Genomic DNA, 27,625 nt, shown 5'->3' with positions numbered 1-27,625 from the left:
ATATTGTTTGTAGAACTATGTCTTTCACTAAAAATACCAATTAAACTTCATTAGCTAAGCAATTTTAATTTCTTAGGACACTGATGCAAAGAAATGGTTTTCCTAAAAAATTATCCCAATCATAGTACTACTTCCTTTCTAAAATTTTTCAAAAGTTGCTCCCTATCTAGGTATTAAATTTTCTGTTCATTTATCAGCAGAACCAAAACACATTTCTACTCTTTCCTAGTTCTCGTCTTATTGTAGTTCCCGTTTTAAAGAAAATTTACTGGGTTTTTTTGTAGTTCACTGCTGGATAGATATATGAATTGATAAAGTTTGGACCCTTTCCTCGGGGCTTTTCCCAGTATGCATGGCTGGGAATCAGGAGGGTTTGCCTGCCTCGAGCTGTGGGAGGAAGCAGGCATGGTAAGGACATGGGACAGTGCAGGCCTCATCCACAGGGTCCCATGCTCAGCTAAACAGCAGTCACCTACTCTCCTCACCGCCATCTATGTAACTACCACAGCCAGACAGTGTACCTGGCCATCATGCCCGCCCACCCCACCACCCTCTCACAAAAAACAAACATCTTAAAACTCTAAGCTTTTAAATCCATCAAAAACTTACTCTTTCAACATTTCTTCATAACACGTTCTGAAAGAAAACAGAACATCATTTCAGTAACAGGGAAGCGCCATCACTGCACACACACACACCTCTGAGCAGGAACAAAGGCATCTTACCTGTGTAGGAGATGCCCACACGGCAAGACATGAGCGACAACACGGGACGTGTGAATGTCCTAAGAGGAAAGGGAAGTTATTAGTGCTTACATAAAAACACTGTAACATCCAAGGACTTCACATTCAGAACAGGAGAGTTCCAAAGTGAAAAATATTCCATACTTACCTCCAAGCATATTGGACAATTCTGCCGGGAAACATTTTCAATACACTGTTTAAAGGAGAATTTTACATTAACAAAAAGCATTAAAACATAAAAATGTCAACTATAACAGCATTAATAAAATACATAAATATAATAAAATACATAAATACAATAAAATAAACTGACTAGAAGAGCCAGTGAGACGACTCAGTGGGTTAAGACTTGCCACAGGCCTGAGGAGCTGAGTTCAATCTCTGGAAACACCACGCTGGAAGGAGAGACCCCACTCCAGCAAGTTGTCCTCTGACCGTCACAGGTGAACTACTGAGTTAGAACCCAGCCGTCGGAAGCTTTTACCATGGCAAGACATGTCTAGTTATATACAAGGAGATAAGGGAAAAACACTAAGCCACAGATGATTCCCTTGTTTACAGTAGAAGCCAGGATCCCTTACTAATATTTAAACAGTGAATAATAGCTGAACAATTTTTTAACATAATATGAGAACATATATAGCTTTCTAAAAATAAAAGTTTAATATGGAGAAAAATCCTTCAAAAAATGAATTGAAAAATCTAGATTATAATCTCAGCCCTGCCATTTATGAATCTTTAAGATTTTAGAAAAGCCAGCACTTCTTCATTCTAATTTTCTCCATTTGTAAACTAAAGCTAACATGTATTTCATTTTTGTTCTCGAGTACACTCAATATACACACAACCCCACCTACCTTAGCATCTATGTAATTAGGATGTCTGACAGTCCATGGCATTGCTGAGTGAATGAAGTGTGACGAGCTGGCTGTGTGTATACACACATGTGCATTTATGAACACAAATGTATTCTATATATGCTCTGGAAACCAAAACAGAGCCAGAGAAATACAATCCATGAGGCCACTGACTCCAGGCTATCATCATTAGCCTGTGTGTCTTTTTAATTTTTATCTTGAAAGAGGCGTGCCTATGTAACTCAGGTGAGCCATGAGCTTACGGCACTTCTCCTAGCCTGCCAAGTGCTAAGACTGCAAGCATGTGCCACGACCTCTGCCAGGCTACTCTGCTAACACCCCAAGTTTCTAAAGTCAGACTCAGTCTTTAACAAACTCACATTCTGCTCATCTTAGCTCAGACAGGGAGTCTTGGGAATTCTCTCTTACCTCGCCCTGATCCTCAGCGATCACTTCCCAGGGTTCACTAGTCATCCTCACTTTCCTCACTACTATACAATTTTAGGTCAGGGCCTACGTAATATTGTATTTCTACAAGAATCCTTTACCTTTATCTTCTACAGAACATGGTGACTTTTAAATTATTTCAAATATTCTTTCTGTGTCTGTATATTCGTTCTCTCCATTCCCCCACCTCTGTCTGTGTCTGTCTGTCTGTCTGTCTCATCTTCACACAGAAAGCCATTATTAGTCTCTGTACCAGAATGTCCTGTACTTTTATACTTTGCTTTGCTGACCCTCCATTCTTTAAATTCTTACAGTAGATAGAATCAGTACTATAAATAGAGATTGCTTTTAAGTAGGGAGAAGATCTGGAATTACAATAAAATTCCTATATCCACATTTATAAGTCTTAATCATGAAAGGAAATACAAAGAATTATTCTTAGAATACTATGTAAATAGGTTATATCACTTAATATTTTCCTTTTAAAGTTAATCTTAAAAGCAATACCAATGATAAGAATCAATAAACCAACTGAGAAGCTGTACGGGCTGCTTTATGTCAACTTGACACAAATTAGTCATCAAAGACAAAGGAAAATCAGTTGAGGAATTGCTTCCATGAGATCCAGATGTGAGGCATTTTCTCAATTAGTGACTAATGGAGGAAGGCCCAGCCCACGGTGGGTGGTCCCACGGGTTTGTGGTCCTGGATTCTATAAGGAAGCAGAATGAGCAAAGCGGAGGGAAAGCCGGTAAGCAGCACCTCTCCATAACTCATGTATCAGCTCCAAGACTCCGCCCTATTTGAGCTCCTGTCCTCACTTTCATAAATAATGAACAGCAATATGGAAACGTAATAATATGGAAATGTAAGCCAATAAACCTCTCTTTCCTCAAGGTGCTCTTTGGTCGTGGTGTTTTGACACAGCCAAAGAAACCCTAAGTCACTGTTGGCAACATGTTAATAACTGCTGTAGGCACTCTTACACTACAGAGAACAAACTGTGGAGCCAAGATTCTTAGGCATGTATTTTTACTACCTACTGAATTCTGCTTTTCTGGAAAACACAGAGTTGAAGTTGGTAATATATGAGAAATAGAATGTTCCCAAAACATATTAATATTTAAGCTGGTTTTCAAAAACATTAACATTTTTCTTAAATTATGCAAACTGAATAATGTACCTTGTGTTTTCCTCGAAGATTCATGGCTAGGCATAAGTTACATTTCAAGCAATGGAAAAAATCTTCCTTTGGACCAATCCTAACAAAATATAACAAAGACCAAAAGATTATTTTTTTATTACATGATAATTTGTTCACTATATAATGCCCAAACATAGGTCTACTGTAAAAATACTCAAACCACACTAAGAATATGGAGAGACTACTGTCTCTCTGGTGTCAAAGGTAAATACCACAAGCAGAGTGACACTCTTTAAGACTTTTCTTCTCTAAAGAGGGAAACAGATCACAGGACGGGCACACAATTTGAGCTTTATTTCCTACACAATTTGAGTTTTATTTCTTACACAATTCTAATATGCTGTTCTGCAACTTATTTACATTTTCTAACATATTCCAGGTATTATTATGTCTGTCCATAGGAAACCTCTTCCCTCTTCTTAACAGCATGGGGTATGGATATACCATGTTCAACAGTATTTCCTTATTGATATAATTTAGATGATTTTTGTCAGGATTCCTACAAGTGACCCTAATGATTCAGAGGGTACTGGATCATCAACTGTAATACTGGCAACCTGAGCCTCCAAAGACTGCTAGCATACATTCCCAGACAGTGCATGATCCATTCTCCTCACAACCTGAACATCAGCAGATGTATAATAGAAAAAATACACCACTTTAACTTTCATTTCTCAAATTACAAAGGACTATTCTTTAATACTAAAAAATTGTTTAAGCTGGGCAGTGGTGGTGCACACCTGTAATCCCAGCACTCTGGGAGGTAGAGGCATGCGGATTTCTGAGTTCGAGGCCAGCCTGATCTACATAGTGAGTTCCAGGACAGCCAGAGCTATACAGAGAAACCCTGTCTCAGAAAAAAAACCAAATTAAAAAAACAAAAACAAAAACAAAAAAACAAACAAAAAATAGTTTATATTTTTGTGAACCTTCTGCAGGTATGCTCTGATCATTTTTCTACCTGGTTATTTGCCTTTTATCAATTTAAAAAACATCTTTATACATCCTGGATATTCATCTTTTTCATTTATGTATATTAGGATTAATTCTCTAGTCTGTGGTCTACAAAGTGAGTTCCAGGACAACCAAGGTTATATGCAGAGAAACCTTGTCTCAAATAACTAAAAAAAAAAAAAAAAGACAAAACCTAAATCTTCAATACTACTTGACTTTTCACAATTTTGTTCTCATATGATAAAGACTATGATCAAACACAACACAACATTCTGAAAGATTTACAAGCAAAATTAGTAAGTTAAAAGTCCTGAGAAAGAATGAAGATTAAACTCAGCATTTACAAACTCCTTAGCCAATACATATACTGTCCCCTAGTCCAATTCCTTTTTAATAAATTTTGCTCTAAATCAAGCATTGGTGGTGTATGCTTTAATCCCAGTATTCAGGAAGCAGAAATAGGAGACTCTCTGTGTGTTCAAAGCCAGCCTGGTCTACAGAATTAGTTCCAGGACAGCCAAGGCTATGCAAAGAAAGCCTGTCTCAAAAAACAAACAAACAAATTCTGTTTTAAGGAATAAAATTTTGTATTATTCTAAGACATTATTCTTTATTAAAGATCTTCCAAAGAACAAAAGGTCCTTGTTGAAGGTCAGCTTCAACACCATAGTTATCTGAGGAGTGGTAAATGTGGAGTCTGAGGTGACTGGGGCCAGTGCTGATAGCAGCAGGCAATTTACGGGGCCAGCACTGGTAGTGCTGGTGAGAGCAAGACTTAATTATCTGGGGCAGTACTCTCTGTGACCAGAGAGAAACTCTGAACTCTTGTAACTCTTTGGGGGCCAGCGAGAAAGAAAAGGAAAGAGAGAAAATCATACACACACACACACACACACACACACACACACACTGGATGAAGCAAAGTAGACTCCAAAAAGCAAGCTCCAACAACCTCATACATTCACACATAGGCAAGTACATATATACAGATAGACAGACAGACAGACAGACAGACAGACATTAGGTGGATAGAGCAAAGCTCTAGTGAGCAAGCTCTAACAACTTTATTTTTTCTCTTAGTTTTTTTTATACTAAGACAAAGTTCTTTATGTAAGAGGAAGAATTACCTCATTCAAAAACAGATAAAATGTTACACCTGCAGGAGCTACAGCAGGATTATTGATTACAGGTTCAAAGCAGTCGTTTTATCTATCTTTCATTCCATAAGCTCATGATAAGTTCAAAGCAATAGTTTTCTATGTTATAGAAATACCCACTTCTTGTTCAAGAGCTTGCACACCAAGACCTATGGCCTCCTTCCTGGATCTAACATAAAATCAATGTTTTCTTTGATCATTAATTTATTCCAAGCCTAGTTTTCTTCCAAGTGTAATTTATTTGTCTGTAACACATGAAAGCTCACTGTCCTCCTTTTCTAGCCCATCTTACTAGTCTACGAGGAGGGGCACATTCTATTCTTGATTCTAAGTTCATTATATCTTTCTGGCAGAACAACTTAAAACCATCTCCTTGAACTTTTTTAGCAATTATTCTAACTTCCTAAAACTATGTAAGTCAAATCAAGAATTCTGTAAAATCATTAATTCATTTAAACAATATTATTTTATAAAAATTCATATTCATGTTGATCTGCAGGAAGGCAGTGTGGTCTACCGATGCCCAATGACATGATGTCAGATATATGAGGAGTATAGCAAGACAAACGTGAGAAGACATCAGCAAGAAGCCACCCTGGGGCAAAGCCCCTGGGGCCGCACCACTCCAGGATTCACCCACTGCAGCGATGCTCAACAGTGGGCATGGCCAGGAAGCTCACTGACCACTGTAGCTCCTCCTACAAGGCATCCAACAGGTCTTTAATAGAATAAACTGTCAAGTTTATAATTATCATATGATCTATGGAACCTTTATAAACCTGATATATTTACTCTGTGTGTGTGTGTGTTTGCATGTGGGGGTGTGGAGAGCTGGGTGCATGTGTATACCATGGTAAGTGTGTGGATGTCAGAGAACAATTTTCAGAAGGAGGTTCTCTTTTTCCATCATGTGGGTCCAGGGATCAAACTCAGACTTGGTGGCAAGCACCTTCACCCTCTCAGCCATCTCAGCAGCACCTTTTACAGGATCTTAATGTTCTTGTTTTCCTATATCTTAAAACATCATGCTATTCTAGAATGTTAGCAATCATTCACATTATTAATTATTACCAACAATCCTAGCCAAGAGGCTAGAATGATATGGTTAATAGGTGTGATGTCAACTATAGAGAATCTAGAATCACTCAGGAGATGGGCCCTCTGGCATATCTCTGGGTAATTATCCTAACTGTTTAAAACTTCCATTGCTGGTGCCCTCCCTTGGCCAGGATCCGGGACAGAACAATAGAGAGGGAGCTAAGCAGCAGAATATCAGCATTCATCACTCGCGGGCTCCTGACTGCACAGGGAACATGACACTCCTGCCTGACAGACTGTATGCCAGAACTAGGAGACTAGGAGAAGATAAACACTTCTGCCCTTGAGCTGCTTTTGTCAGGCTGTTTTATCACAGCAATGGGAAAACTTAGAAAAGGATGGTAGAAATAACTCAAAGAATAATACAGAAAAATCACCACTATTTGTAAGATCCTTCTGGTTTTCTTTTTGTACTGCTCAAAGCACTACATCATCTACTACAGAGGTAATTAGTCTGAAAACATCTTCTTTGTAGACTTTTCTAGGTTTTGGTGATCACAGTTGAAAAGGCCAAATTTTTCCTTTTTCATTCAATATAGCAAAAAGTAAAAAAAAAAAAAAAAAAAAAAAAAAAGTAAATGCAGTGGTACTAGCGTGCTACACGCCAGTATGGGGATTTTCTACCTAGCTTCTACTAACATTTTGGACCAGGCTGTTCTTATGATGGATTGTACACTGTAGGATTTCTAATAGCATTTTTGGCTTCTCCCCAGTAAATGTTATACTATTACCCTGTTCTTGGATATGAAAATCTAGAAAGGATTCTCTCAAGGCAAAATCATCCCTATTAAATAAGAGAAAGAAAGAAAGAAAGAAAGAAAGAAAGAAAGAAAGAAAGAAAGAAAGAAAGAAAGAAAGAAAGAAAGAAAGAAAGAAAGAAAGAAAGAAAGAAAGAAAGAAAGAAAGAAAGAAAGCAAAGAGGAAAGGAAGGAGGGAGGGAGGGAGGGAGGGAGGGAAGCAGGGAGGGAGGGAAGCAGGGAGGGAGGCAGGGAGGCAGAGAGGACAGACCCATAAAGTATCATCAACATGACCGCCCAAACATGAGCTCAACGAAGACACCAATGCACAAGAGCGGAGCCCATCAGGCCTCAACCCTACACAAAGAATTACAGGCACCTCAGTAAAGTGGACAGCAGGAAAGGTGGCTGGCCCTCCCCCAGGGAGGAGAACATCCACTGGCTGTCCAGTGCCAAATGGTCATCCCTGAAAACATACACACAAGTAACATAATATGGACTCAACAAGTTATATTTAGAAATATTTATGTACATACAAATACATACATGCATGCAATAACAACTGATGAAAAAAAGAGACCAGGACTTTGAAGGAGAAAAGGGGGTTAGTATATGAAAGATTATTTGGAGGGATAAAAGAGAAGGAAGAAATGTAATTAAATTACAATCTCAAAAATAAACAAAAACAGATTCACTGCACTGAACTCTAATCATGAGCTTATACGCAATAAATCAGATTATGACTTTCAGATGACTGTATCTTAGATGAATGATCTCCCTTAAAACAAAAGAAAACTAAACGGTGCAGTGGTGCACACACCTTTAAACCCAGCGCTCAGGAAGCAGAGGGAGGTGGCTCTGAGTTCAAGGTCAGCATGGACTATATATTGAACAGTGAGATCCTATTTCAAAACAAAAAAAAAAAAGTTAATTTTTTCAGGGGGGGCAGGGGAGAGCACTCAAGACAGGGTTTCTCTGTGTAGCCCTGGCTGTCCTGGAACTGTAGACCAACTAGGCTGGCCTCAAACTCAGAAATCTGCCTGTCTCCGCCTCCCAAGTGCTAGGATTAAAGGCGTGCACCACCACTGCCCAGCACAAGTTAACTTTTTAAAACCTATTTGTACTGGTATAAATGAAAATGTCCCCATAAGCTCCAGTATTTGCATACTTGGTTTCCTGTTGGTGGTGACGTTTGGGATGGTTTAAGGGGTATGGCCTTGCTGGAGGAAGTATGTCACTGAAGATGACCTCTGAGACTCATGTGATTGCTAGTTCTGATTCTTTGCCTCCTACATGAGCTCTCAAGCTTGATGATCCAGCCACCATGTCCGTCACCTGCTGCCAAACTGTCCCCACCATCACAAACTCTAACCCTTGGGAAACACAGCTTGAATAAACTCCTAAGTTGCCTTGGTCATAATGTTTTATCACAGCAACAGAAAAATAACTAATACACTATTGCCCAAATGTACTGGAAATAATTCAAAGAGGACATTTTACATACAGTACCTACAAATCCCACAGTTCTCACAATGATACTGCTTCTTATCTTTGTCAAACAGGTGGCAAATATTGCAGTAATATTCTCCAAACACTGTGCTACACCCTTCACATGTCTGCTGGGCCTGAAAAGGACAGAGTAATTAAAACTTCAAGTAACTTTATCAAAACTATTAAATATCCAGAATTTGTTAAAGTATGTTTAGCCTATTTTTATGTTTTAAAACATCTAACTCAACAATGTTGTTTCCTCAGAGAATTAAGTCTAACTTTTGATTAAATTACTTTCAATCCATCTTGAACCTTTAAAAAGCAATGGGGCAGAAGTCATAAGGCCTTACGTGCTGGAGTTTTTCACAGTTGATGCACTGCACTTCCTTTACTTTGAAGCGATCTAGCTGATGATCTTCATTGGTATCATGACACAGGCGGCAAGTATAAAGCTTGTCACAACAAGGTGCCTACCACCCAGTGAAAAAAGGGTATAAGAAGAAAAAACAAGTTACTTACAAATAAGGGAAGTCCTACCTCCTTCTCTGGATCAAGTTCACAGATTACAACCAGTGGATATATGGCTAGTTAGCATTCATTTCTTGGCACATTTGATGCTAATAATCTTCCTCTTCAATATCTGTTTGAATGATTCTAAATACAACTTTCAAACACAAAAATTTTGAAAGATAGAAATTTCTAGACAAAAGAAAAAAATACAATAAAGTAACACCCAAATCTCATTTTCAGCCTAACAGAAGATAGGGAACACCTTTCTGAGACATTGCCAGAAAAGGGAAAAAATACCATTTATATACCTTGACATTTAAACACAAAATTTTCACTAATCATGATGCATTTACGCCTAATATTACATAGGATGCAGTAAATATAAAAAACAAGAGACAGTCACTGGTTTTTAGATAGAGTCTCTCTATATAGACCTGGCTGTCCTGGAACTATGTAAAACAGGCTGGCCTTAAAATCAGGTTATCCCTGCCTCCCAAGTGCTAGGAGTAAAACCATGTATCACCACACTCAGCCTCACTGATTCTGAGAATGTTAATAACTGTCAGTTGTCCACTGAAATCTGTTCCTTACTTCCTGAACACATTACCCAATTATTCTAGAGTTGAATCCCACATATGATCATATGCCTTAAAATACGTCAAAATAATACAACAGAAAAAAAAAAAAAGAAAAGATGCTAAAATAGCCAAATGGAACTGAGGCTCTTTACCCATATGGATCACTTTGGAATTGTTATATGGAAAGAAATACACAGATATGTATTCTTTATTATTTAAACATCATTATTGTTAGGTCATTTCATTGTAAGTATTTAATTTTTAAATATGCTTGAGTTCCAGTCCTGACTTTTTTGGTGATAAACAGCAATGTGGAAGTATAAGCTGAATAAACCCTTTCCTCCCTAACTTGCTTCTTGGTCATGTTTTGTGCAGAAACAGAAACCCTGACTAAGACAAATTGGTACCAGCATAGTGGGGTATTTCTTTGACAACCTGACCAGGTTTTGGGGAGACTGTGGACTTTGGTAGAAAAGCCATTGGGTATTAAGAGCTCTGGGGGATGGTCTGTAGAAGCTTGGAAGATAATGCTGAGAACAGTGCAAACAATGGAAGCCTGACTTATGAAATTTCAGAGGGAAGATTAAAGACTCAGGACCCTGTTACACTCTAAGGCACTTAAGGAAATCACAGAACTTTTGGTTACATGGATTATAGCTACAAGATCTCATACCAAAGTCACTAAAGGTTTTAAAGCACTGTCAACTGTTTCTCGTTCATGAGTTTGACTCCTTCCCCCTTTTGAGATAATGTCTGCCACATACTCAAGCTGGAATGACCAATTTTTTTTCAAGCCAATGTTCCATGAACAAAGCAATTAACTTACTTCACAAGACAACTGTCTTTTCCTCAAGAAAACCAAAGTGTTTGCTAAAATGTTTCTATTTGTCAAATAAGTTATTAAAAATGTTTATGAGTGTGAGCTAAGATTTAATAACTATTAATAATTTTAGTGCAAGAAAGGAAAGGAGGGAGGGAGGAAGGGAAGAAGGGAGAGTGGGAGGGAAGGAGAGAGGCAGGGAAAAAACTAAGGGAGGGAGGGAGAAGGGAGGGAGGGAGTGGGGAGGAAGGGAGGGAGTGGGGGGAAGGGGAGGAAGGGAGGGAAAGGGGAGGAAGGGAGGAAGGAAGGGCAGACAGAAGGGAGATAAAAGACTCAGCAAGCCATGCTGTGCAAGCCAGTAGTGAGCAGCACTCCCCAGGGCCTCAGCCTCAGTCCCTACCTCCAGGTGCCTGCCCTGCAGGAGAGCCTGCTTTGGTTTCCCCTAATAAAAAACTGTCACAGGAAGGGCAAACAATAAACCCTTTGCTTCCCAAGTAACTTCTAGTTATGTTGTTTATCACAACCCAAGAGAAGCAAACTCCTATGCTGTCCTTGCCAGCTCACAGGAGCCTGACTTGTATGCTGGATCTTCCCTTTGACTACTCAAAGGACTTCTTTTCCTGCTGCATTAAAAATGACCTGTTAGATCATTTCCCAGTGTACAGAAACATACTGTAACACAGCTTTCAGCAAAACAGCCACAGGTTTGCTCTCCTTGGCAATAAAAATCCAAAACTCCTCTTTGCTACTTCCAGTATCCACTCCAAGGAATTTTATCCTGATCCTTCCATTGACACTTGTCAAGATCAACAGTGACCTTCCCCTTGCCAAATTGAAAGGCAGCTCCACTTGATCTAGTAGATGACTTGCTCCTTAAATCACCTCAGCTGCTCTCTCCCATTTAAGGAAGAGGAAGAAAGGAAAGAAAAACAATACTTGACACTCAGGGAAAAATATTTAAGTGTGGTGAAACACAAATTTGGTTGTGTAATTTCTTTGCAAGGATGGAGGGGAAGGTGAGGTGTTAAATTCAGTTCATACTTCACTTTGAGACCGTAAAAATATTTCAGTAGAAATGTAATCAAAAGAATAATATTTAACTCCTTATACAACATTAGATAATTGACCAGTACGAAAAAATTTATCCAATGAAATGAATCCTCACCAAGCCATGACCTACAGAAAAGGGTTTAAGTTGTCTTACAGATCTAAGTCTATCACTTAATCCTAACTTATAAGGTCAGTGACTAGCAAAGCCAATTGTGAAGGTGGAGGAGGAGGAGATGGAGTTGATGACCACTGTGGGTGGAGGTCAATAATTACTACCACTAATATTACTATTTAGTCAGAAATGAATAGTAGTCACTTCTGGGGACACACCTCTTAAACACCACATGTGCACTCTAGTATGCAATCAACACACGGTTTATAAAAAAGGGCCTTTCCCCATTGGCAGATCAGACCGATCCTAGAGACTATCTGGTGAGGCCTGTACTCTAGCAATGACCTAAATAGACCCCAGCCCCACCTCATTTTCTTTTTCTTATTGGCAATAGCATCTCCAGGCTGGTATTCCTCGAGCTTCAGCTGTACAAATAGCTGGAAGTATGCATCTTCTGGAACTACAGGCCTTTACCACTAAGACCAGCTCCTAAAACTGTTTATATGCAAGCCCTTTAAAAAAGTAGCTTGCTCAAAATTACAGAGCAAGTTAAGGACAGATCTGAAGTATGAGAGGAAGGCTATATGATTCCAACAGTCAAAGTTTCTTTCTTCTCAGTGGGAGGAGACTTCTGAAGACTGAAGCCAAGGCCTTCAGCATTTTAAACTTAATTCTAAGGCTGAGTTATAACCTCAGCTCAAATCTCAGGCTTTCTCGACAAAATATTAATGCTACTTCTTTAAAACAATCAGGAAAGTCTTAACTGTGTGCGAGTCATTTTTAAAAACTCTAGATGACCGGAACGTCTCAAGCAGGAGAAATGATAGCATATCATAGTGATAGTGTATTAGGCACTTCTCCAATATCCAATTTAGTGGCAATTACACAGCTCTCATTTCAGACATAGATTTTTCTCCTGGACAGGTCTCGGCATATTCCTAAAACAGCAAAATGAAGCTGACAAGCTAAACTATAAACTTACTATACGTACAGAAATTAAATTCTTTTCCCCTTGCTTACGCTTTCATTAGTGCATCGCACACACTTGACAGAAATGCTTAGGACAGGCCTTTCACTTCCTCATTCTACTGTCAGCCGCAAATGACGAATAAATCCCCTAGGGAAGTGACTTTATGCAAGGGCCAGGTCTTTACAAACAAGAACTTGGCTCGCAAAGCACAGAAGCTGAGTCGAGGGCAGAGCTGCTCACGACCGCCTAGCCAAGACGTTTCCTGCAAGGGGAACCCAATTCCAGATGGAAGGCAGCTGACAAGCAGCTCAGTCGAAAGCTTATGCCCACGACTACCCGCCTAGCCCAACCTGCCCGCGCCTAACCCGATGGCAGCTCATCAGGAGGTGCCCTTTAAAGTCGTCACCTTGAGGAGACAGGCTCTGTCGTAGTGCTCGCAGCCCCGCGGCCCTGGCGCCAGGTTGGGGACGCCATCTTCCCGCGCCTTCGCCGCCATCTCCTCCTCCTCCTCCACCTCCCCTTCACGATCCACTGAACCTTCCCCCAGCTTGGAAGCCACGCCTTAAAGAAGCAGAGTCGGTCTGATAGCCCCTCCTCCTCGGAGCAGCGGCCACCGCAGTCAATATGGCGGCCGATCACGTGATCTGGAGCAGCCGGACTTCCGGTTCCTGGTCGAAGGGGCGAAAACCAAGTGAGACTCTTAGTCCGTCGTCGGCGTTAGTCGCTGTCGTCGCTGCTAACGGTAATAGCTCTTAGGTTGGCTCTTATTCCCCCAGGCATCACTGCCAGCCCAGATTGCGGGGCGAAGGGGACCGCTGCGACGCCGGGCGGGCGCTGTTGCAGGCCGCCCTGGGCCGCGGGCGCCGGTGAGGAGCGGCCCCTCCCGCGGCTGCCTCAAAAAGGGGCGGAGCTCTGCGGCTGCGCGCGCAGCTCCTAGAGCGGGCGGTTCTTTTTTTCCCTGCGCCTGGTGCTGTCACCATCCAATACCGGAGACCGAAAAGTGAAAAGAAGCAGGCACGCCACGACACGCCTCAGTGGAACTCACAGATGGGTAGGGGGAGAACACCACTGCATTAAATGAGATCCCAACTCGGAGCGACACTGGAAGGACAGTCGTGTGTGGTGTCCCTGGGGAAGGGGCCGCTCTAGCTGAAAACTGAATGACTAACAAACAGTACGCCAACAGGAGTTAGTGTGCACAGACATGGGGGAGAGAAAATCCGGCCCGTAAGAACATGAGAGAAATAAAGGAGCCTACAAAGTTGGAATCTCAGACCTCAAGGTGCATAACTTAATTCCACACTTACAAAATACCAAAACTTAAAACATTTTATCAGCAAAACTTCAGGTGTTGGGATGGGGGAGAGGGGAGGCAATTGTAGCTTAGCCCTAAAGTTACTAACTCATTTTAATTCTCTTACAGTTTTGTTATGAGTTGCTAAAATCATGGTGAAATGTTGCTCAGCCATTGGATGTGCTTCTCGCTGTTTGCCAAATTCCAAGTTAAAAGGACTGACATTTCATGTGTAAGACTTTGCTGTACTCAAGCCAAATCCTTTTAACTTTTTACTAAAAATGATTCTACCTGAGTCTGCAGTTACAAACTTTTGTTCCCAGTCCTCTTAAAATAACCTTGTTAAATTTGAACTGAACAATGATTCCTTTATAATGTGCAAGTTATAACTGCCAAGGAATGAAAGACCAGATAACACCACCACCAAAAATACAACACCCCACGCACAATTGTCAGACTCATCTTTACTAATATTTGCATTCTAACTGTATTATGTTCACTATTGTTTAGATGTAGTTTACAATCTGAGAGCTCTTTGTTCAAATAAGCATACCTCCTTCTATTTAGAAATAGATGCGGCAGAGTGGTTCACTATAAACTACATGTTCAGATTAAGGATCATTTAGCTGCAGAAGTTTGAGGATTCTAATTTAGTGTTTGGCCATTCCTGTGACACCCATAGGAAGGATCTAATAGGATTTAATAAACATACTTAGAATGTCCTCAGCTTTTGTGAAGCACTGTTATTACTAGGGGAAGATCTAGTTACTAAGCATGGAAATAAAATGTGTGTCTATGCTACCATATCCCCAAAACAATATTGACTTAGCTTAGAAATGTTGAGAAAGCTGATTATTGCCTCCCATGTCTGTCAAAATTATTGTAGCTCCAGAACCCTCGGCTCTGCAGCTGTTCTCTGCATGCGTTCATAAAGTATTTCTAGACCTGCTATATATGAGTTGCTATTCGAGTAATTTTCAGGTTTGACAAAAAGGTGAGAGTATAAGAGGCCCTCCTAGTCATTGAAGACAAATTCCAGTTATCACCTCAGAAAGGGAAAGGCCAGAGGTATTCTTCAACTTCTATAAAGAAAAACTTTTAATTGCAAGTCTTGCTACAACATGCTAAGTGCCCACTGAAACATTCATATATGATAAAAATTTAAATAAAGTCCATATGTATGAAGAATGGTTGGCAGAAAAATTTAGATATTAAAACTGAGCTATGAAGCTATGAGTGTCTTAGCAGCGGGTAAAGGCAGTTACCACAAAGCCTAATGACCGAAGTTCAGGAACCACATGACAGAAAGAGAGTGAATTCCCACAAATTACCCTCTAATCTACACTACATATGCTATAGAATGCTTTTGTGCATGTACACACACATACACAGATACATAAACATGTAGTTTTTTAAACTAATTTGTTATATAGCAGGAATCATGATTTCCTAAATATTTCAGTTTGAATATATCAATAGTATTTAAAATATATACTAGTTATATATATGTATACATGTATAGCTTTAAAATATATTTTTACGGTTTTTTAGATTCCCCACAGATGAAAACATCAAAAGAAAGTGGGTACTGGCCATGAGAAGACTAGATGTGAATACTGCAGGCATTTGGGAGCCTAAAAAGGGAGATGTGCTGTGTTCAAGGCACTTCAAGAAGACAGACTTTGACAAAAGCACTCCAAACACTAAGCTGAAAGCAGGAGCCATCCCGTCTGTCTTTGAGTCCCCACATCACTTGCAGGTTTGTCGTGAGCTGTGAGCACTCATTCCCACGACAGTTCTGAAGCCCCTTCAGCACCCGCGTGCGCGCGCGCGCATGCGCGGCTTTCTTCATTTGAAGCACATTCTGTGAGTTTCCGTAGATTGTAGCTTCAGCTTTCGTGATGCATAGCAGGAGAATTTGGCCAGTAGCCTCTCATACATATACATTACCAGGGTTCGAGAAAGTAGACTGACGTAGAGAAATTGTTTTAACTCAGAGACAGTGTCTTAAAAACAGAGACTGAACTCTGAAGTTTGAAGTTTCGGATTGGTAGTCAGTCGTTAAGAACTCAAGAGCTCAGTGGCGGGGCACAACTTTAACCTTAGCACTCCAGAGGCAGAGGCGGGCGGATCTCTGAGTTCAAGGCCAGCCTGGTGTACAGATCAAGATCCAGCATAGCCAGGGCTACACAGAGAAAACATGTCTCAAAACAAAACAAACTCAAGAGCAAACTGCAAACAGGACCAAAAGATAAGAACAGGAAAAGACTGAGAGGAGGTTAGAAAAGGGAAACAGAAAGGTTGAGTGGCACACCTAGCTGACTTCTGCTCTTCGTCAGGGATGATGCCAGGAGCTGGCCACTTTGCCTTGTTGTCTCTTATGGCGTAATATATCCGAGAGTGCGTTTCCTTCAGTAATGGTGGAGCATGAGTCTTGTAAGTTACTTACTCAGGTCCTCTCCTGTCACCCTTTTCTCAGCTGGCAGGGAGTGGGAGTAGCCAGTGTGATTTTCACTCCTCTTTTCATTCCTAAGGAAATGTTACATTTATAGACGAGCCCTGGGGATGCTCCGTTAAAGTAAACAGAATGAAGGCTACTGACTTCTGCAGCAGTTCCCATGAAAAGGAGTGTGGTAGTTCCCAGAGTTAGGAAGGAATCGGACTGTAAGAACAGATGCAGTTTCTGAATGGTTTTTATTAACTGTTCCTAACAGGAGAAGAGAGAAAAGCTTCACTGTAGAAAAAACTTCATTCTCAAAACCCTTCCTGTCACTAACCGCGGCCACCAGCTTGTTGACGCCTCGTGCATTGACGAATTCCAACCCCAGTTCATTTTTGTAAGTAAAAGGATTTACTGAGCTAGCTGCTGAGATGTTATTTTAAGGCAAATATGGCCTCTCCACTAGGATTCAAAGCATAAGGGGTACAGGGAAAATCAAAATGCAGGCTGGTTGGTGGGAGGTTCTTTAATAGATAATTATGTTTCCAAATAAGTGTGTTTCCTGTGACCACCGTCATTTAAATGTATACAAGAGCAACATAGGAGCAGGTAATCATTTGGTTACATACTTAATTTGAGAAATGCTTTTACAAAAAAAAAAAAGAAGAAGAGAAATGCTTTTGCAAGGATTACTCTACTCATAAAATAATTCTTCCCTTTAAGTATTATATTTTTCTACATGGAAATATGTAATTAAAAATAGCTGTATCTTTAGGTTTTCTTGAAAGAACAGTCACATACAATACAGAGTATTGAAGCTTATATTTTCTTTTTGAAGATTTACTTATGTATTATGTGTAAGTACACTGTAGCTGTCTTCAGACACACCAGAAGAGGGCGTCAGATCTCATTACAGATGGTTGTGAGCCACCGTGTTGTTGCTGGGATTTGAACTCAGGACCTTCAGAAGAGCAGTCAGTGCTCTTAACCGCTGAGCCAACTCTCCAGCCTGAAGCTTGTATTTTCTTATTCATAAATTGCTTCTTCATATAATGCCAGGCTGAAAGGAAACTGTTTTACTACAGCTTTGTAATAATTGTTCGAATTGAATCAGGTACTATTAGTCTACTCTTTTAGTTTTTCAAGGTGTTTTGGCTATTGTAGATTCCTTGCATTTCTATATGAATTTAAAATCACTTTGTAAAATTCTACCCAAAACTCTGCTGAATTTCCACCAGTTTGCTGTTGCCTCTGCAGACACCCTTAGGGGCCACTGGGCTTGCGTATTTCCGTGTGTTTCAGTTCTCAGCGTTGTTTCATCGCATTCAGCTCTTGGGTTGTGCTACATCCGATTTGTCCCCCTGTATTTTACCTGTGTGCCGGCTGTTGTAAATGCTGTTACTTCATCTGCACCTAGAAAACGGAAGTGCCATTCATTTCCTGTTGATCTTATGTCTGACAAACATGCTGAACTCAAATAGTAATTGTAGTGGCTTTAATTTTTAAGGCCATCAGATTTTCTGCATAGAACATCATGTTCTCTGTGCTTAAGGACAGTTGTACCTCTTCCTCTCTCCTGTAAAGATCTTCCATGGCTTTCCATGCTTTACTGAAGTGCCTTGGGCCTCCAGAGCAGGGTGAGAAATACTGAGAGCCGACAGCGGGCCTTATCCACCCCCACTGCCATTTTTCGTTGTTAGGTTAATATGTCAGTGACTCCTCGATTGCTTAGCCAACCTTTTATTCCAGGAATGACCCCTGCTTCATAGCGCATCCTCCTTTTTATGTATTTTTGCCAATTTTTGTTGAATCTCTCCTTGGATGTTCAAGGGTTATAGGCAGCCTATAAGGCTGCCCCGTCCCCTTCTTTAATGTTTCATTTGTCTGCCATCAATATCAGAATAATACTGACGTTTAAAACCGTGAGAAAGCATTCCTGACTTTTCCAGTTTAATGAGAAGTTGTTTTCATAGAATGATAAGTTTCTTTTATAAATATTTGATAGTCTTTAGTGACGTTCTGTGGTCTGTTGTTTGTTGAAGGAAAAAATAGTAGCGTCTATCTTCCAAGGGATTTGTCCGTTTCGTCACAGTTACGGCATTGATTAGGAAAAGGCATTTAATACTATCTCCTTATTGATCCTCTTGACTCTTTGCTTCTCCTTTGCTTCTGGTCTTTTACTTGGCTGATTAGTATGTCTGAAGGGTTAACAAGGTTCTTGATCTTGTTAGAGCACACAGTTACTCATTTTCTCTTATGCTTCCCTAATTTGTGCTCATGTGTTATAATTTTTCTACTTATTTCAGTAAAATATTCTTTTCCAGTTAAGGTGAAAGCTGACGTCATTGTTAAGACTTGTATCCTTCTAGGCTAGGCATTCAGTGGTATGAATTTCTCCCTAAGGATTACATTCCACAATAAGTTGTATTTTCTTTGTCTTTCCTATATTCAGTTTCCGTTCAGCTTGGTTTTCAACCCATGGGTTATTTAGAAATTTATTATTCCGGATAGGGGCGATGGCCCAGTGGTTATAAATGTGGTCATCGCATCTTCACAAGGCAGACACAGGCTCCCCGAGCAAGCTGGCTGGCAGCACTAGCCATGCTGGTCAGCGTGCTGTGGACTCGATGGACAGACCTTGCCTCAGTGAATAAGGAGGCCAGCAATAGTCAGTGATTCTGGGCGTAGCCTCAGGGTTCCACATGCACACACACACATGAAATTAGAAAAACAAGGCGGCCTCTTCGGCTTCCCTGATGTTTTGCATAATCTCCTTGCTCTTAAATACCACACTCTGCATTTCTTTCTCACCCTTGCAGTCGGGCCTACAAGCTCTTCCAAGGCCATAAACTAGAGTGGTCACAGGGCTCAGTGTATCTCCCCTCTGTCTGGAAAGCCCTCTCTCGTGTGTAGTACCCATTACCCTCAAACTTGTTTAGGTCTTTGGACCACACATTGGTTCATGTGGTATCAATCCAGTCTGTTATTTCACCTTGCCTAGAAGCAAAAGTCCTCTTCAGTAATTGTAATATTGAATAACTTTATAAAAATAGTTTATAGGATCTTTCTAGGTCAGTGTTATTTTCCCTGTTTTCAAATGAACATTTAAAAAGTCAGCATACTACTTAAGCATAGCCAAAATGCATATTGACAGGAACCAAATTATCTTTTTTTTTTTTTTAAGTTCCAAGACTGGAGTTCTCTCCAAGTCCCCTACAGTCAGCCTGAGCATGTGCTCTTGTGTGCCTTTTCTGGTACCTCTAACAAAGTAAAGCATTCCTCAAAATTAAGTAAAAACTGTCTTGGAGCTGGGGATGTAACTCAGTTTGTAGAGTCCCTTCCAAACATTCTTGACATGAGACCCTGTGTCAAGAGAAAGGAACTAATATTTATTTGATAGATAGAAACTTTTTATCAGTGCTGTACGTAAGGAATGAAAGCTGTATGGGTTTTGCAAGCGCAGTGCTCATAGCAGCCGGGAACCCCCAAATGAAGTGTGTGCAGTGGTCCGTGCTCCCCACACGCGTTGAGCCTCGGCACTGTCATACCCCTTCCCCTGCTATCACACCCTGTGTTTGTTCACCCTCTAATGATCTCCTCTAAGAATTGTAAATGAAGAAATAGCTGAAACTTAGTGCTAAGCTTCTGTCTGACCGCTTGTCTTATTCAAAATCCTGGTGCTTCTATTTCAGGAACATAGCTACAGTGTCATGGACAGTCCAAAGAAACTTAAGCATAAATTAGATCATGTGATCATCGAGCTAGAGAATACCAAGGAAAGCCTACAGAATGTTTTGGACCGAGAGAAACATTTTCAAAAATCACTGAGGAAGACAATCATGGAATTAAAGGATGAAAGTCTGATCAGCCAGGAGACAGCCAACAGACTGGGTGCTTTCTGTTGGGAGTGTTGTCAGGAAGGCACAGCCTGAGGCTGTAGTTTGGGAAGTCATTTCTTATATGTTCCATCTGCAGTTGACCTGACTGTGCTGCTTAGAAGATCCTCCCACACTGCCACTCAATCCCGTCGGCAACCACAGCTTATGCAAGCCAAACACTTGGTAAGATGTGCAGAAAGGTGCTGTGGGCATGCTCTTGTGACAATTATGTGTTCACAGACCTAAACTAGTGCTGGGTCAGAACTGTACAGCGGTTAAATCTCACAAAAGTGAGGAACTAGATCAAGTTGGCCACATGAAGTTCTGGCAGTTAGAGAGAACAACATATGTTTACTTGTATGTGCTTTATAGTAAGTTATGATTCTAATTTTAAATATTTTACTATAAAGGAGAATTTGTTTACAACACATGTTCGTCTTGCACCCACCCTAACGTACTTTAGTTATTAATCATACTACAGAGTATTCTTTCTAATAAGGCACTTGGTAGCACTGTCCTGAGAATAACGCATGGAAAAGACTTGCCACCTTTTAAGTCTAGAGACCCCTGATGCCAGTTGTCGGGTACAGTGCATGCGCCATTCCTCCACAGCGGGGCCAGCCTGATGTAAACCATAAAGAATAGCTGTAAGCACCAGGAAGCATGTAAAACCTAAGGAAACTTACATAAAACACAAGAAAGCTGGAAAACATAAGGAAAGCCTTTTAAAATGTACAGGCCTTGCCATGGAAATAGAAACAGAGAATTGATGGCAGACCCGTGCCAGTAATTAATTACCCAGAGAAACGGACATTAAACAGAGCTGCTTTGGAACTTCTTACCAAATAGACAAAAGTCTTAGCTATTTACTAACTGAGCCAAATGTTCAAAATTAACGGAAGAGTCATAAATACTGTCATAAAAAGTATTGGCCAAAGTCCCACCCCATGCTGAGCACAGGTCTGTGAATGAGCCTTACTCAGACCCGTGCATCGTCACCAGAATATGTGTAGCAGTTGTTTCATTGTTTTATTAAATCACTTTCATGTTTTGTAACTGTTCCACATTAGTATCATACCAATGTGGTCACTTGAAGATTTCTGTGTTGAGGATATTTAATTTTCCTGTGGGACTGTAAATCTTCCCTCTAAAAGAGACTTTTCCCACCTTTGAAAGGTAAGTGTTGTGCTGAGGGAGGGGACTGGCTGGGATCAGTTTATCCCCCTCACATGTTTTCTTTTTCATTGCCTGCTTGTCATTCCTTCTCCCTGTGTAATGTCGAAGTCACAGTGGGTGCTCTGACGGGAGGGTGGGAAGATTCTAAGCCTCCAGACGCTCTCTGCGCGTTGACATTGGAGTTGGTGACCGAGTGACTGAAAGGAAGGCTGCAGCAGTGTGCAGACTTCCCATCCCCGGCTGCCTGCGATAGAGCACCCCTGCAAGGCTCTCCACAGGAAGGGCCCAGATTCTGCCCGGTTACGGTTACGGTTACACGGTCACTCTACTGCTTGTGTCTTGCTTAACTCGTCTTTGTCCTCTCTTTCACTGAGAAATTGGTAACTGGGGGAAATATCAGTAAGAACTCATTTGCTCTCTACTCTTCCAGAGGAGTGTTACCAATAGAAGTCAGACTTAGTATAGGATCCCGACCACCTGCCACCTAAATGCCTAAGCACAGTCCCTACCTCAGTCCATCAGAGATTGCAGCCTAGGTCTTCCAGGGAAGAACTGCTGGATATAAAGTAAAGCTACCCTAGGTGGTGATGGTGAATGCCTTTGATCCCAGCACTGCAGGGCTTAGAGGCACAGGCAAGGCTACACAGAGAAATCCTGTCCTGAAGAAACGATGATGACGATGATGATGATTATGATGATTGATGATGATGTAAAATGTCAAGATCATGACCTATCTAGAAGTCCTCAGGTACCCAAAGCTGACCCAAGAGCTCTACTTTCTAAACATAGACTGGTCTCTAGACCTTGAAACACCCTTGATTTCCAAAGAAGGTACGAAGGACTCCGTGTGGTATTTTCTTCTCCGTATCAAGTTTATAGACTTCTGAAAATAAACTTTGTTGCTAAACGTAGCTATAAATTATGCAAGCCTTTAATTTGAGAAAAGATGAAAATGTATTAAATAACAGTTTTAGTTTTTAAAAGTAAAATTCTTAACAGAAATAATTGAGAGATGCAAGCTATTATTTATTTGAAAAATAAAAATTTTATCTAATAATGTGTTGTGTGGGGGATTTTTTATACCTTGATTCAACAAAATGGTCTGGGAAAAATGACAAGCGCACACATCAGCCTGGCTTTTAGCACAGTGTGAACTGACTGGCTTTATCTCTTAAAACTGGCAGCTCCTCATGCCCCTGATATCTGGGAAGGAACAGTGTTACTAGTGTGACAGACACTGCCTGTGACCACAGAAGAACAGCAGGCATTGTGCCTCCTGCCTCAGAGCAAGCAGAGCATACAAAGGTAATAGTTTGTCCTTTCCTCCAGGGAGGCATCCTGGCGTGCCCAGATCACGGTGTCCCCTGGGTGTAACACAGTTTTGTCCCTCTATAGCACTTACACTTCATGGATGCCTTGAAGAGAGTTTACTAGGTACTTTGTTATAAAAGAATTTTTTTAAACTGCGTTTGTGGCAGAGGGAGTGCACATGAGTGCAGGTGTCTGTGGAACCTACAAGAGGGTGTGGGAGCCCGGAGAACTGTAGTCCCAGGCAGTGGCGAGCCGCCTGATTCGGGGCTCTTATCCACTGAGCCGTATCTCGGCCTTTTTTAAGGACTTTTGTGAGGCAGGGCTCACTATGTGGCCCGTGCTGGCCTAGAACATGTGACCCTCCTGCCACAGCCTTCTGAGTACTAAGATTAGGGGCATGCACTAGCATGTGAAGTTGATATTTCTTGTTTCTCTCGTTGGATTCACCTTGTCCCTATTTTCAATTCTATAATTTTGTTTAGACTGCACAGTGTCGGTCCTTTACAACAGTATCCACAGTCTCAGGGTAAGACTATATATTATTCTTCGTTCCATATGAACATTTCTGATCCTTAATGGTGATGGGAGAACACGAGCTGCCAAGGAGTTGATGGCACAGATAGCTGTGTTACGACCCCTCGCAAAGATAGTATTCAATTCTCCAGCTCCTCACAGGGCTCTGTCTTGAATCCATTTGTCTTCACCTATTATCCTGCAGAACCGATCACACCTTTTCTGGGGGTCACAGTGAGGGATTAAATGAGGAACCGTGACCTATAATGGATCCCTCCTTCCGCCAGCCTGAAGGGAAGGACTGCATCAGGTAGAGTGTGCCTGGGTAACTGATAAAACCCTGGATACTTGAATCTGCTTCCTGGCTGTGCAGGCTCCCCTGTACCTTTGTCACCATTTGACTCCACAGGGGTTGTGTGTCGTGTATGACGACACCGAGGATGGGCTTGTGAGCGTCTGATTCCTCTCAAGTTCCCATGTGTGTATTTTCTCCTTGCTGACCCTGCTCTTTGTATCTTGTCCTTGAATAGCCACAAGGACAACTCCGTGCTGAGGTCTGTGAATCTTTCCGGTGAGTCACCAAACCTAGGGATACCCTTGGAGACTTCAACCCGGATCTTCCTCCGGAACTGTCTTTCATAGTTTGGACTGTGATTCAGGGTGTGTATGCCAAATAAACCCTTTCCTTCCCAAGTGGCTTTTGGTCACGATGTTTCATCATAGTAATATTAACCCAAACTAAAAGTTCAGAAGGTTGGACCAGACATTTCATTTGTGCTCTATAGAGTTCAAAGGCCAGCCTGGGCAACATAGCAAGAACTGTCTCAAAGATAAGTCCCTTAAGTGGTCTGGGCTTCCTGTTTAAATTAAAAGGCATAGATGGTCAGCTATGTCTAAGACCCAAATAGCCATATGTATACTGAATATGGGAACCACTTTATACAAATACAAATAGGTTAAGGGATGTGATATAAAAAGATAAATAGGAAGAGTCTGTGAGGAATTAGAGAAGGAAAAATGGTCAAATACACTGAAAAGTTTTTCAATAAATGCACCATATTAACACCAATAAAAGTTGGAAAGGCAGACTTAAAAACAAAGCATATGAATAGGAATAATAAGGTTCATAATAAGTCAAGACATACCAATCCTAATATTCATGTACCTAATAACAAGGAATAAAACAAAAACTGAGTACTTCAGAAAAGTGAATAAATATATACAAGAATTGTCAATATGTGCATAAAAGCAGGAGTGGACAAAGTCCTAGCAGGAGAAAGGACCATGATCTCAAAGTCCAGGGGTTCATCAAAATGAGTGGGGGCCCTGGGAGACATAGTAATCCTTCCACAAAGCTCTCCATATCCTAATCTCCAGAGCTTGTGAAAGCCTTGTTGGGCCAAGTAATACAGACAGCCTCTAGCAGTTGGAAAAGAAGGGGCAATGAATTCAAGCCTGGAGCTCCACAGGGGATGCAGCCCTGTCACCTCAGTTTAGATTTCCATATAAATTTGAGTCCCCTATGTAACCACGGACATTGCGGTACGCTGTTAAAACAGAAGTTAGAAGTTACTTAGACAGAAGCAGTATCGGAGCTGGGGCAGAACAACGGCAAAGCAAAGGAAACTTAGTGGGAAACAATCTGAGCAAGTGAGATTAGAGTGATTTCATGAACTGTGCATGGGTGGGGTGCTCCAGGGGAGGGAGAGGGAGGGAGACAGAGACAGGTGGAGAGACAGACAGACAGACAAGGGACTCCTGAGGAAGAAACTTTGGCCATGCACATTAGCTGCTTTCATGCCCTCCAACAAGGTGACAGGTTGTTCCTGTCAACATTCCTGGAAACACAGATGCAATGGGAAGTGGGAAGCTCTTTTTCATGGATTTAAGATTGTACTAGGAAACAAGAAAAGACCAATGTGGCAGGATAGGGTGGTGAGCTCTGTCTGTGGTCATGCATTATTTTTGTCTAAAGCCTGGCAATTGCACTTACAGAAGGCCTGATTCCCTGCCTAAGGGAGTGAAATATTCTTTCCCTAAGAAAGTAAAAGACTTTTGGGCAGTGGTGGTGCATGCATTTAATTCCAGCACTCATGAAGCAGAGGCAGGTGGATTTCTGAATTCGAGGCCAGCCTGGTCTACAGAGAGAGTTCCAGGACAGCCAGGGCTACACAGAGAAACCCTGTCTCGAAAACCAAATTCATATTCTCATCAGAGTAGGAAACCAAACCATTGCAGGTGCACCAAAAAGCATGGATTCAAAATCTCAGGCAAGCCTACCATTTTATTACAGATAGATAGATAGATAGATAGATAGATAGATAGATAGATAGATAGATAGATAGATAATAGGTAGGTAGGTAGGTAGATAGATAGGTAGGTAGATAGGTGATAGGTGGATAGATAAATGATTGATTGATTGATAGATGATAGATAGGTGGATAGATATATAGATAGATAAATAGATAGATGATAGATAGATGATAGGAAGGTAGATAGATAGATAGAGAGATAGATAGATAGATAGATAGATACATAGATACATAGATACATAGATAGATACATAGATACATAGATAGATACATAGATAGATAGATAGATACATAGATAGATAGATAGATAGATAGATAGATAGATAGATAGATAGATAGATAGATAGATAGATAGATAGATGGAGGGATGGATCATAGTTCTGGTGCTGGATTTCTCTGAGCATCTACAAAGCAGACAATACAAGAGAAAGCTGTATAAAGCCCAAACCATACAATGTACTTCCCATGTAGTGTTTTTTCTTTTAAATTCCATCTCAGAGACATTGGAAAGGGGTCAGAACCAGAGACAAAACAACACGAGGAGGAAACATATGCAGGGGCTGATAGTAGTCTTGAGAAACATGATCAGGGAGACTGTACCTTAAAAACCTCTTCCCCTCCGGCGGCAACTGAAAGTGCATGAGGAATATGATCCCACTTAAAGAGAATTGTATTTTGTTCTAACTTTTCTCTATCCTTCCACCCCAGCCATTACATGCCATTTAATTCATCTTGGATGTAATTGTTTCACTCATCCAATCTCATAGAACATAAACAGTTCTGCTCAAAATGTGGCTCACAGACTGGTTTGCAAGTGAACTCGCACCAGATTGTAAACCAATTATGTGGCGAAGCAGTTTTGATTCGATCAGTGATGGATTTTTCTCGTGAATGGAGCAGTATATAATAAATTGACGTTCTGGAAGAAGTGCCGTATCTCATTCCGGAATAGTCACAGCTCGGAGTCTGGCTCCTTGGAGCACTCAAAAGTGTCGAGTCACTTGCTGAACAGTCTTTGACCAACCAGACCTGTGGTTTGTGGCCAATTGACAGCCAAGGAGTTCCCGACAGATCTGTGTCAGAGGACTCCCACAGATCCTTGTGGCCAACCATATGCATTTGAGAGGTGACATCACATCTGACTCAGCAGATTAAGGCCTTGAGCTTCATAAGACAGGGTACTTTTATTAAATAAAGAATGGGGTATATAGGCTATACACACTGCCAACCACAGAAATCCATAATGAATACCTTACGGAGACAGACATAGAGATAAAGTATACTCAACACACAAGTCAATAAAAATGAAGCCTACTTGTGACTATTTCAATAGTAGATTTTTTTTGATGCTGTGAAGTACTGCCAGGCTATACAGCTGGGATGGTGTAGCATCAGACCCTCCCCAAGTGCAGCTAGCTTCCAGACTGTGAACTCTCCAGTCCAGAACCATGAGCTTAGTAAAACCTCTTTTCTTTATGAAATTATCCAGTTCCATGCATTCTGTTATAGTAACAGAAAACAGACTTGAGGAAGGCATTCTACAGACTAAAATCTAAATCATTTTATTGTGGAAAAAATGGGGGTCTCTTATCATCATTTCCTTTACCATGACCCCAGGGTGTAGCATCCAAGTCCTGAGTGACTATTTCCAGTGACACCTGGAAATTCCAAGGCGCTTTCCCAAAGCTGTACTGGCTTAACTGTTGAGATTTTTCTAAACCAGTGTCTGTGCAGGCGGGGTCACAAGGTTTTACTTAGCGTGTCTGTAACAAGTCACCCAAGAGAACCCAACCCTTGGAGGACATTCACACACAGCTTCCAGCCTGCCCAGTGTCCCAGATCATCCAGAGCGTGACCGTAAAGTCAGTCATGGCAAGTGTCGCCTGTTCTTGCTTCCTAGCAAGATCATAGCCTAGATCACCGTTTTTGAGAATCCTTATGTTTCTGCTCTTCCTGTAATTTCCATCAGACAG

General features: G+C 41.0%; 2 protein-coding genes across 6 annotated transcripts in view; one reads left to right on the top strand and one right to left on the bottom strand.

The window, feature by feature from the left end:
• Rchy1 (ring finger and CHY zinc finger domain containing 1) overlaps positions 1-13,236 on the bottom strand; it is a 17,040-nt gene extending 3,804 nt beyond the window's left edge. Inside the window, exons 1-7 of one of the 2 annotated variants that reach the window (XM_052198135.1) lie at positions 13,135-13,236; positions 9,039-9,158; positions 8,707-8,822; positions 3,231-3,309; positions 892-936; positions 726-784; positions 610-636 (exon numbers count right to left, since the gene is read on the bottom strand). In XM_052198135.1, the coding sequence (XP_052054095.1) occupies positions 610-636; positions 726-784; positions 892-936; positions 3,231-3,309; positions 8,707-8,822; positions 9,039-9,158; positions 13,135-13,224 (536 nt within the window). In that variant the 5' untranslated portion in view covers positions 13,225-13,236. Of the gene's footprint in view, positions 1-609; positions 637-725; positions 785-891; positions 937-3,230; positions 3,310-8,017; positions 8,100-8,706; positions 8,823-9,038; positions 9,159-13,134 lie in introns of those variants that run through there. The other variant, XM_052198136.1, reaches the window with a different exon arrangement.
• A 144-nt stretch (positions 13,237-13,380) lies between these two features.
• Positions 13,381-22,521, top strand: Thap6 (THAP domain containing 6). 4 transcript variants are annotated; one of them, XM_052198139.1, is made up of 5 exons: positions 13,381-13,470; positions 14,152-14,254; positions 15,574-15,781; positions 16,737-16,859; positions 20,155-22,521. In XM_052198139.1, the coding sequence occupies exons 2-5, from the start codon at positions 14,175-14,177 to the stop codon at positions 20,392-20,394; spliced, it is 651 nt and encodes a 216-aa protein (XP_052054099.1). In that variant the 5' UTR covers positions 13,381-13,470; positions 14,152-14,174; the 3' UTR covers positions 20,395-22,521. The 4 variants fall into 4 exon arrangements, with proteins under 4 accessions (XP_052054099.1, XP_052054101.1, XP_052054097.1 ...); XM_052198137.1 differs by lacking the exon at positions 13,381-13,470 and adding an exon at positions 13,623-14,010; XM_052198141.1 differs by lacking the exon at positions 14,152-14,254 and having other exon boundaries at positions 13,388-13,470.
• Positions 22,522-27,625: the final 5,104 nt, after the last annotated feature.

Source organism: Apodemus sylvaticus, chromosome 11 (genome assembly GCF_947179515.1).
Source record: "Apodemus sylvaticus chromosome 11, mApoSyl1.1, whole genome shotgun sequence".
Taxonomy (NCBI): Eukaryota; Metazoa; Chordata; class Mammalia; order Rodentia; family Muridae; genus Apodemus; species Apodemus sylvaticus.
This window is presented reverse-complemented; position numbering and strand designations above follow the sequence as displayed.